General features: G+C 37.0%; 1 protein-coding gene across 2 annotated transcripts in view; it reads left to right on the forward strand.

Moving 5' to 3' along the window:
* The window catches only part of zcchc2 (zinc finger, CCHC domain containing 2), a 57,541-nt gene that overhangs the window by 43,062 nt on the left and 1,979 nt on the right, over window positions 1–12,500 (forward strand). For both annotated transcript variants that reach the window (XM_061965741.2, XM_061965740.2), the window contains exons 10-13: window positions 497–558; window positions 777–844; window positions 2,433–2,561; window positions 5,641–7,020. In XM_061965741.2, the coding sequence (XP_061821725.2) occupies window positions 497–558; window positions 777–844; window positions 2,433–2,561; window positions 5,641–7,020 (1,639 nt within the window). The remainder of the gene's footprint in view (window positions 1–496; window positions 559–776; window positions 845–2,432; window positions 2,562–5,640; window positions 7,021–12,500) is intronic.

A 12,500-nucleotide genomic window follows, 5' to 3' on the forward strand; every position in this document is an offset into this window, starting at 1 on the left:
TATTTGTGGGACACTTTAATGTTGTATCAAAAATGACTGCTTGTGTGTAAATGTCAGTGCTAAACTCAACATGGATTAAAATGTGAATTTTAGATGAATTTTTCTTAAAATAAATAAAAAGTTAGACCACTGTAGCACTGAAGGGCTCAAAAGGGCATCAAGACAAGTCAGATGTTTTGAAAGATGATATCTCTAGTTTCACATGATTTGATATCCTCACGTGGAATTGGGCGCATGACATGCCCATCAAAACAAAGTCCTGCTCTCCTCTTCTGGAGTAAACAGAGCTGAGTGTGCAAGCCACGTCATTACGACGCAGTGTGAATGCACCTGAAAATGCAGATTTAAAGATGAGCCTTGTTTGTTCACAATCATGTGCCAAAAATGCTGAGTCAGAGTTCATTTTAATGATGGAAAGTAAAAAAAAAAAATGAAAACACCCTTTCCAGATAAGAGTGATGTCATACATTGTATCTGTCCTGCTGTATATTTGCAGGACACACAGAGGAGAAGCCATCCAGTCACTAAGACTAAGAACAGAGTCCTGCCCACTGACAGGTGTGTAGCAATCTGCAGTAAGGATATGTCATTTACTATAGGATATTCCAGTAACAATGTTGTCACACACACACAAGCGTTTCAATAAGTGTAAGATAAACTCCACATCAGATTCGACAAATAAATCAGAATAAATATTATTGGAAATTAACAGGACTTATTGTTACTGAAAGCCTGTGTCTGTTCTTCGCTGATGTTTTCCATCTGTTTGTTTCCAGAAACGCTTCAAAGGGCTTTTGTCTGACCAATGGTAATCTACTACCAGCTGGGTTGTCACAAAACAAAGGTTGGTGGTTACGAGCGATGAAAGGTTCAAGTTGAAAAAAGATAGCAGTTTCCTGTTTGAAGCATTTTCAATAGAAGTGTCTTGCCACACATGTTTCACTTCCAATACGATACTGATATTGGAGACTCTATTATTGGCATATACCAACATTGATCAAATACAAAATCAGCAGGAATCATACCTACTTTTATTATTTCATGTTTTAAAGGGTTTGATGAAGTGAAATTAGTCAAAGAACAATGGTAGGTAATAAAAACACTAACTTATTCATTATTAATAGAGATGTCCGATAATATCGGACTGCCGATATGATCGGCCGATAAATGCTTTAAAATGTAATATCGGAAATTATCGGTTTCAAAAAGTAAAATGTATGACTTTTTAAAACGCCGCTGTACGGAGTGATACATGGACGTAGGGAGAAGTACAGAGCGCCAATAAACCTTAAAGTCACTGCTTTTGCGTGACGGCCCAATCACATAATATCTATGTCTTTTCACACACACAAGTGAATGCAATGCATACTTGGTCAACAGCCATACAGGTCACACTGAGGGTGGCCGTATAAACAACTTTAACACTGTTACAAATATGCGCCACACTGTGAACCCACACCAAACAAGAATGACAAACACATTTCGGGAGAACATCCGCACCGTAACACAACGTAAACACAACAGAACAAATACCCAGAACCCCTTGCAGCACTAACTCTTCCGGGACGCTACAATATACGCTACCCCACCACACCTCAGCCCCGCTCTCAGGGAGAACATGTCCCAAATTCCAAACTGCTGTTTTGAGGTATGTTAAAAAAAAAAATGCACTTTGTGACTTCAATAATAAATATGGCAGTGCCATGTTGGCATTTTTTTCCATAACTTGAGTTGATTTATTTTGGAAAACCTTGTTACATTGTTTAATGCATCCAGCGGGGCATCACAACAAAATTAGGCATAATAATGTGTTAGTTCCACAACTGTATATATCGGTATCGGTTGATATCGGAATCGGTAATTAAGAGTTGGACAATATCGGATATCGGCAAAAAAGCCATTATCGAACATCTCTAATTATTAACCATCTTTAACCTACTTGTGCTGTCTTTATGTTGACAAAAAAAGTTAATATTTTTTGGTGATACCTATTAGTGGTAACAATAATTCATGAAGTTAATCTCAGGACGCAGTAAGTTGAATGATACGGACACGTTTGTTCCTGGAAACTTTCTAATATGCTTCTGCCTCAGAGACTTTGTATCTGTAATATGCAACTATAATTATTTGATACTTGTTTGTATTGACACATGTACTGCTTTAGACTGCAATATTGTTCAATGGACACTTAAGCAATTTAGTTTGCCAAATATGTAAACAGTCCTTTGAATTAGAGATGGAAAAAATTAGTTGAGGTGGTGTATTGATATTCTCTACAATGAAGTCTAATAAAACTAAGCAAACAAAGGAAAGTAAATCAATACACATGAAGTCCACCACTGTCTATTTGTTAGTGGTCATAATCCATGCACACAAATGCAGCTCCGTAAGTCGAGGTGGTCATTTAAATGTGTGTTTTTACTACAAAACAGGTTTGGTTGCAGTTGACGGTTCTGGTCTGGACACATTCGGTGAAACTTCATCAGAGAGCAACAGCTCTCCATCGAGTCCTCAACACAGAGGAGCTGAGAGCCTGGAAAGTGAGGACGATAATAACAGAGGTAAAACCCAAAGTCATGGTTTTGTGTTTCTGAGATTGTGAAAGAACCTTTGTGTTGTGCTGTTATCATCCTCTCATTTTCTCACTGATCAAAGTAAGTGTAACATTTTCTCGAGTAAGACCCGTGTTTGCTCCTGGAACTGTTGTCTCTTGCTCGCTATGCTTTCGAGCAAACTCCAGGCCTCGTTTATACATAGGTATCCTGGATCTATGCAGAACGTGTTCTGTGTGAAATAACCCAAAAGCAAAGTAGACGGCACACTCGATGATCCGAAAGCCCACAATATTTCCATGTTTAGGTCTTTGTTTTATCCATGTCAAGCGTTAAGATACGCGTCCTCAGATACATAATTATTTAATTTGTCCATGGAACAGAATTTTTCTTAGCAGACACTGAGAAAAAATTATATTTATTTTCAGTATCCTGAAAATAAATATAACATCAACATTAGCCACGAATCCATGTACATCCTGTGTACATGGACCCTGAAAAAAGTATCTGATTATGACGTGCATTTTCATGCATCACACCTTAAATCGGAATACTTTGACATGCAGAACCTAACATAAACGAAAGGGTGTGTTATCTGTGCTATGGCGCCATTTTTTGGACGAGTTTGCTCACTGCAGGTGCTGACTTCCACTGTAAACAAACATGGCTTTGTGCATTTCTGCTTGTTCAACGTTATCGTTGTATTTATTTATAATTTTTCCCTCTGTTCACTACTTTTGTTTTACCTCTCTTTTTGATGTCCGAGGCTAGCAGTTAACACTTTAAGTAGCTGTAATGTCGTGAAAGAAACCGCTCGTTAAGACGTTAAGAATTATTTCATACTTGTTTATATTGACACACGTGCTGTTTTAGACTGTAATATTGTTCAATGAAGGGACGCTTATGCAATTTAGTTTGCTAAATATGTAAACAGTTCTTTGAATTAGAGATGGACAAAATAACTTGAGGTGGTATATCGATATTCTCTAAAATGGATCAAGTAAGACCGGATGTTTTGGTCTTAAGTGGTTCACTGTGACATTTACTACATTAACCTCTTTTTGGGCAGCTTTGTTAGCATCAGGTTTTCAAGACACTGTTGTTTCAGGTGGCTGATAATGTTGGATGTTTTGCAAGTGCTGTTTTTTTCCCTAATTGTAGAATGGTCACAGAACATTTGGAACAAATAGCAAAAAAAGTATTTCTCTGAAACATCCATTCCCACACGATCAACACTATGTTTGTTTACAATGAAAGGTATGACAGGCTTACAGCACACACGCAGGAGAAGAGGAGCGCTTGGTTTGCGAACCCTAACCCGCCTACAGCACAGCACAGTAATCTCGTCTCCTTAAAGCGGTTATTTTCAAACAGGCTGCATCTCGTGGTACTTTCAATTTTATGTGCTGTTAGTTTTATTTGATTCATTATTTAAGTACACTGTTTTATTTTCCTATTTTCAAACACAGTGTTACTGTTTAAACTGTGTGTAATGTTACAGTGTTACGTTATTAAATATTCTTGTTAAATACAACTTCTGCCTTGTTTAAATGAGTTCCTAGGCCTACTATGCTACGGTATTTTAAAGTTGGTCATGATGCTGCTACTTGGAGAGGTGGTACTTAGTAGGGATGATGTTTGATAAGAAATTATCGAGTTCGAGCCTATTATCGAATCCTCTTATCGAACCGATTCCTTTTCGATTCTCTTATCGAGTCCAGATAGGTTGTTGTATATGGAAAAAAAAACACAACATTTGGTTTAACAAAAGCTCACTTTTATTATATAAGAAAAAAATAAAATCTAGAAAATAAATAAATATTGACTGTTACCCCCCTAAAAAAATAAAATAAAATAAATAAATATTGACTGTTGTTACCCAAAGTATATTAAGTGGGATTTTTAAGAAAAACAAATATATACAGTAACACAAAAACAACCTGTCTCTGTAATCACTATAGGTGTATAAATAATAATATAGTGTTGAATAAAATCAGTCCCTTGGGCACAAAACTTAAAATAATACAGCTCTCCAAAAAGTGCACTTCTGCTGCTATTTGACATAACTGTTTGTTATGATGCTTTGACATTGTTGCACTTTATTTCTTTATTGAAAGAAAATTCTATGAGGAGAAAAGTTGTTTGGAAATGTGGTTACAATGCTAAAAAATGAAAAGTTAAAGCTAAAAAAAGAAATACACTTTATTGAGTTAACATTATTTCTTTATAGGGGGAAATATGTGATGTTATGAGCTAGGGAATATAACAACTACACTACCCAGCATGCAACGGGAGTGACGAGCATGCGCGGTAGCCCCGAAAAGTGTTGTTGCATGTCACCACCCGGCAGCTAAGAATGAGGTTATGAGCACGCTGTGAAAGTAAACGTCAAGACCTCAGCCAACACGCCTCGTCTGCATTATTTATAATTAGACAGACAACACATAAACAGTGTGATTTTGTTTTGTTTACAAGGAAAGAAAAACAAAAGTTAAAAAAGGGAGATCATGTCATATATGTTGTATATATATGTATGTGCTGCGGTTGCTTTAAGAACGTTGCGACAGCTGCCGTAAAGGAGGTGCGTTGCTAGCCTGGTTGCTATGTTTCTGGTTGGTCATAAAAGTGTTTGTCATGTGTTTGTACCCTGCTCAAATCTCTCAGTAAAGTTATTCATTGGATTATACCTTTTGTTTTGAACTTTATTACACCTTGGAGTCCATTGTTTTTCCTGCTTTCCCTATGTGCGCCCCTAATGACTGAGCTACGTGACGTCATTTCTTGTGATGTCTCACGGGGCATTTCTGGTCGGGACGGGATTCGTTCTGAGGGATTCGAATAAAGAACCAACTCTTTTTCTTTACTATAGTGGTCTCGATAACGGGTACCGGTTCTCAAAAAGGGATTCGAGTCCGAGGACTCGGTTCTTTTCTTATCGAACAACCGGGAAAACCGGTTTCGAGTATCATCCCTAGTACTTAGTGAAAAATGTTTTGCAACCACTGCCTTAAAACATTGTTTGTTTTGTCATAATTCCTACTATCAGCCTGCTAATTGTTGTTGTTATTCTTAAATCCTCTTCCCATAGATACTGATTGCCACTCTGATGACTCCTGCAAACTACCTGGTCCTGACGTGTTCTTCGGCCAGCAGACCGATCCAAGCGCAGTGGGGGAGGGGACGTCCGACCCTCCTTTAGCGCCTCGCGACCAGATGATGATGGAGAACACTCAGTTTTCCCGTCTTTCTTTAATGCATCCTCTGCCGTATGTGCTCCCCAACGGCGCCTGTGACTCACTTGCAGTGCCTCCTCCGCTTCCCGGCCAAAGCCTTCTCCCAGATGCAAAGCTCCCTTCTGGCCCAGCGGCTGTGCAGATGCCTCCCATGGTTCCGGTGATGTCGGGCCACGTGGAAACGGAGAAAAGGGACATCATCCCGACTTTTGGTTTCCAGCCTTTGGTCCAACGGTTTAAAATGTCTTCTTCCCAACCTCGAAGTGGTCCTGATGGAGTGGCAGCGAGCACTTGCACGGCTGCAGCTATCATCGTCCCGTCTTCTCAGCTGCCTCAGGATGCGGCCGCCGTCAATCCAAACCTGACGGCCGCACTTCCTGCGGGAGACACTTCTCACAGCAAACACGCCGGTTTAACTCTTCCATCTGGTCTGCCTCCTGCTTACCCCCCTGCAGGTGCACCCGCAACCGTAGGACCTGTATCCTCTCCTGGACTTGTGCAAGCTGCTGTTCCTCCAGCTGTACCCACACGCGCCCCAGGCTCCGCCCCCAGCCCCAGCCCAGCACTTACGCACAGCGCGCCACACAGCGAGTGTCTGTCATTCGGCAACACCAGCACTTCCTGTGGTAATCCTCTGGCTTTCCAACAAACTCACCAACAGCAGCAGCAGCAGCTGATTGGGTGCGGCACGTGCGGCTGCCACAACAACTGTGGCGGTCGGGGCGGCGTGAGCGGCTGCCAAGCGCCGCTCTTCTTTCCCAATCATCAAATGGCGGCAGCAGCACGACAGGTCTTCAGTGTCCCGCCTCCTCTGTTCCAACTCACAAGCCTGTGCATCAACAGCTACCTCACCCAGGGCCAGCAGCCGCCCCACCAGGCCAATGGGGGCGCCTCTCTGCCCGCCTTCTACGCCGCAGCCCCTCCCCCCAGCCATCCCTACGGCCCCCTCCACTCGCATTCTCACAGCCACGCGGACGTGCCGGCACACATGCTGAGCACTCAGGTGGTGGCGGCCGCCAGCTACAACCTGCAGCATCAAATCACGCCGACGGCAGCCTTTTTCCAGCGTGTTTACCAGCAGGTCTACCCCAGTCCTGTGGGGATGCTGCCCCCTGCTGCTCTGGGGGGCGCAGGAGTTAACAAGAAGACTGGGAGCACGTCTTGTTGTAACTGTGGTGTGAGCGGACATTATGCTCAAGACTGTAAGCAGCCCTCCATCGAATCTACACAGCAAGGTAGGCAACCGTCACACATCTATACTTATATACATTTATACTTATATACCTCTATACTTTGATATGTCTTTACTTATATACATTTATACTTTGATATGTCAATACTTATATACCTCTATACTTTGATATGTCTATACTTATATACATTTATACTTTGATATGTCTATACTAATATACCTCTATACTTTGATACGTCTATACTTATATACATTATACTTATATACCTCTATACTTTGATACGTCTATACTTGTATACATTTATTAAAGTTAAAAAGTTAAAGTACCAATGATTGTCACACACACACTAGGTGTGGCGAAATTATTCTCTGCATTTGACCCATCACCCTTGATCACCCCCTGGGAGGTGAGGGGAGCAGTGGGCAGCAGCAGTGGCCGCGCCCGGGAATCATTTTGGTGATTTAACCCCCAATTCCAACCCTTGATACTGAGTGCCAAGCAGGGAGGCAATGGGTCCCATTTTTATAGTCTTTGGTATGACTCGGCCGGGGTTTGAACTCACAACCTACCGATCTCAGGGCGGACACTCTAACCACTAGGCCACTTTATACTTATATACCTCTATACTTTGATACGTCTATACTTACCGGTATATACAATTATACTTATATACCTCTATACTTTGATACGTCTATACTTATATACATTTATACTTGTATACCTCTATCCTTTGATACGTCTTATATACATTTATACTTATATACATCTATACTTTGAAAAGACTTTGATACGTCTATACTTACATACATTTATACTTGTATATATGTATGCTTATATACATCTATACTTTGATACGTCTATACTTACATACATTTATACTTGTATACACGTATGCTTATATACATATATACTTTGATACGTCTTATATACATTTATACTTGTATACCCCTATACTTTGATACGTCTATACTTATATACATTTATACTAATATACCTCTATACTTTGATACATCTATACTTTGATATGTATGACTTGTATCAAAGTATAGATGTATATAAGTATACATGTATAGATGTATATAAGTATACATGTATAGATTTATACTTATATATATATATATAAGTATATATATATATATATATATATACATACTTGTAGATGTATAAGTGGAAAGAAGACATTGATACGTCTATACTTGCATACATTTATACTTATATACATCTATACTTTGAAAAGACTTTGATACGTCTATACTTACATACATTTGTACTTGTATACATGTATGCTTATATACATCTATACTTTGATACGTCATATATACATTTATACTTATATACATTTATACTTATTTACATCTACACTTATATACATCTATACTTACATACATTTATACTTGTATACCTCTATACTTTGATTTGTCTATACTTATATACATCTATACTTTGACACGTCTATACTTGTGTACATGTGTACTTATATACATCTATACTTTGATACATCTATACCTGTATACACTTATACTTGTATACATGTATACTTGTATACATCTGTACTTTGATATGTCTTATATACATTTATACTTATATACGTCTATACTTGTATACATTTATACTTGTATACCTCTATACTTTGATACGTCTATACTTATATACCTCTATACTTTGATACGTCTATACTTATATACATTTATACTTCTATACCTCTATACTTTGATACGTCTATACTTATATACATTTATACTTATATACCTCTACACTTTGATACGTCTATACTTATATACATTTATACTTATATACCTCTATACTTTGATACATCTATACTTATATACATCTATACTTTGATATGTATAACTTGTATCAAAGTATAGATGTATATAAGTATAAATGTATATGTCTATACTTATATACATTTCATTTTGGGAGGTGGGGGGGTGGGGGGGGGGCGTTGTGGCTAAGAGGGGAGGAGTATATTTACAGCTAGAATTCACCCAAGTCAAGTATTTCATATATATATACAGTATATACAGTATATATATATATATATATATATATATATATATACATATATATATATATATACATATATATATACGTCTATACTTATATACATTTACACTTATAAACATCTCTACTTATATACATTTATACCTATAAACATCTCTACTTATATACATTTATACCTATATACATCTATATTTTGATACGTCTATACTTTGATATGTTACATACATTTACACTTATATACATCTCTACTTTAATACGTCCATACTTGCATACATTTACATTTATATACATCTATACTTTGATACATCTATACTTGTATCCATTTATACTTATATACATATATACTTATATTTGCATACATTTACACTTGTATACATTATACTTTGATATGTCTATACTTATATACATCTATATTTTGATATGTCTATACTTATCAAGTATCATAGTACTTGTATACATTTGTACTATGATACATCCGTACTTTGATACATCTATACTTATATACATCCATACTTATACGCATTTATACTTATATACGTTTATATTTGTATACATTAATACTTTGATATGTCTATACTTTGATACGTCTACACTTGTATGAAAGTATAGATGTATATAAATATAAATGTATACGTCTATACTTATATACATTTATACTTATACACATCTGTACTTATTGATGTATAAGTGGGAAGAAGACATTGATACGTCTATACTTACATACATTTATACTTGTATACATCTACACTTTGCATACATTTATACTTTTATACATCTACACTTTGATACGTCTATACTTGTATACATTTATACTTTTATACATCTATACTTTGATAAGTCTATACTTGTATACATTTATACTTTTATACATCTATACTTTTTGATATGTCTATACTTATATACATTTACACTTATATACATCTATACTTTATTACGTCTATACTTATAAACATTTACACTTATAAACATCTCTACTTATATATATCTATACTTTTATACATCTATACTTTATGTCTATACTTATTTACATCTATACTTTATTATGTCTATACTTATAAACATCTCTACTTATATATATCTATACTTATTTACATCTATACTTTATTACGTCTATACTTATATACATTTATACTTGTATTTATATTTGTATACCTATATAAGTCTACATTTATACCTATATACATCAATATTTTGATAATTCTATACTTGTATACATTTATGCTTATACACATCTGTACTTATTGATGTATAAGTGGGAAGAAGACATTGATATGTCTATACTTGTATACATCTATACTTATATACATCTATACTCATATGTATTTATACTTTGATATGTTTATACTTTTAAACGTCTGTAGAGTTCTGAATACTGTCTGTATTCTCATGTACATGCATTAGGGGTGTAACGGTACACAAACATTTCGGTTCGGTACGTTCGGTTCATTTTCGGTACAGTAAGGAAACAACAAAATATACATCTTTTGGTTATTTATTTACCAAATTTGTAAACAATGGCTTTATCCTTTTAACATTGGGAACACTCCAATAATTCTGCCCACGTTAATCAACATTAAACTGCCTCAAGTTGTTGCTCAGATTAAATAAAATGACAAAACTTTTCTTCTACATATAAAAAGTGCAACATTAAACAGTTTCAAGTCAACTCATCATGCTTAATTTATTACAGCATTTGTGAAGCCTGTAGTTGATTTATTATGTAAATGTTATATTTTTATCAACATGTGATAGCAGGGACCCTGCCATTCAAAACTAGGCTGCTGCATTACTAATGATTAATGTAACTATAGCTGAAAAAATGGTACAATAGCAATAGGAGAGACTATTCATCCCTGAACACCATGGAGTTAATGTAGGCTTTATGATGCAGTTACATTATTATATCAACTATCAGAGACAGAAACTCTTCATTTAACACATACTTGCCAACCCTCCCGGATTTTCCGGGAGACTCCCGAAATTCAGCGCATCTCCCGAAAACCTTCCGGGACAAATTTTCTCCCGAAATTCAGGTGGACCTGGAGGCCACGCCCCCTCCAGCTCCATGCGGACCTGGAGGGTCTGCATGGAGCAATGTTGTTGTAATATATTGAGTTGGAGGCAATAAACAGGCGAGGTGATGAAGTACGTCTCTTTACTGTAGACTTCAGAACAGACTCACACACTTGACGTCAGGTGCGCAACACCACGTAAATCGTTCGCCAACAGGAGATGGCAACAGACAAACATAGATCACTCTATTACATTCCTCCCCTTTTAGAAATGTAGAAGTTACTCAAAAGAATTAAACAACCCAACCAAAAAATGCAGCAGCTCAATTAAAAAACTGTACTCAAGCCACATTCTTTTTTTTTTTAGTACTGAACTCTTAACCCTCATTTGTAAACAATAACATGCTTATTATACAAACAGTATTTGTACATCTTTAACACAGATTTTTATACTGTCTTCAGAGATTCAGTTTTTTTGGTGGTACTCGAAACCTTTCTGGGTACCTGCCGATCACTGGTGGGGTTTTTGTTGTGGGTGATCTGGGTTCTGATGATGGCAACTCAGCAGCCCTTGAATCTGGTTCAATGATGAGACTAGTTTGTTTCTGACTCACTGATGGTCCTGGTGATGGAACTGAAACAGCACTGTCCAGTTGTACTGATGGCACATTTTCTGCAACTGGTGGGGACTAGATAACTGGCAGTCTCTCCATGTTTTCTCGCCATGGTAACATGTGATCCACATGCACTGTGCGCTGTCTTTGTCCCTCTTGATAGATAGATTGATTGATATATATATATATATATATATATATATCAAAGAAAATACTTCACTTTCAGTGAATTCTAGCTATATATATATATATATATATATATATATATATATATATAAATTTATTTTATTATATATATATGTATATATATATATATACAGTATATATATATATATATATATATATATATATATATATATATATATATATATATATATATATATGAAATACTTGACTTGGTGAATTCTAGCTGTAAATATACTCCTCCCCTCTTAGCCACGCCCCCAACCACGCCGCCCCCCCACCCCCCACCTCCCGAAATCGGAGGTCTCAAGGTTGGCAAGTATGATTTAACATAATGTCCTTTTTTGCTGCTTCAACACAGCTCAATCAACACAGAAAAACGTCAAGTGAAATAACAGACAGACAGGGCTTTGCTGTCCGTAACACACACACACACCGCAAAATGAGCTAACGTTACGCTAAAAGCGAATTAGCCTTCACCTCAAGCCAGGACTGCGAGCGAGCTGAGCTGCCTTTTATATTTCTAGAACGTCAACGGGCTCATAGTGATGTTACTAGTAGTAGTTGACTGGGAGGTGTTTATTATCATTTGGGGAGAGTCCGCTGCCTGATGATTACCTGCTAAATGCGACATGTGCTCTGAATACGCACTGCTGATTGGCTGTTACCGTTCTGTTTGTAACCAATCAGATGGTTGTGTGGGTGGGAC

This window comes from Nerophis lumbriciformis, linkage group LG07 (assembly GCF_033978685.3).
Source record: "Nerophis lumbriciformis linkage group LG07, RoL_Nlum_v2.1, whole genome shotgun sequence".
In the NCBI taxonomy this organism is placed as follows: domain Eukaryota; kingdom Metazoa; phylum Chordata; class Actinopteri; order Syngnathiformes; family Syngnathidae; genus Nerophis; species Nerophis lumbriciformis.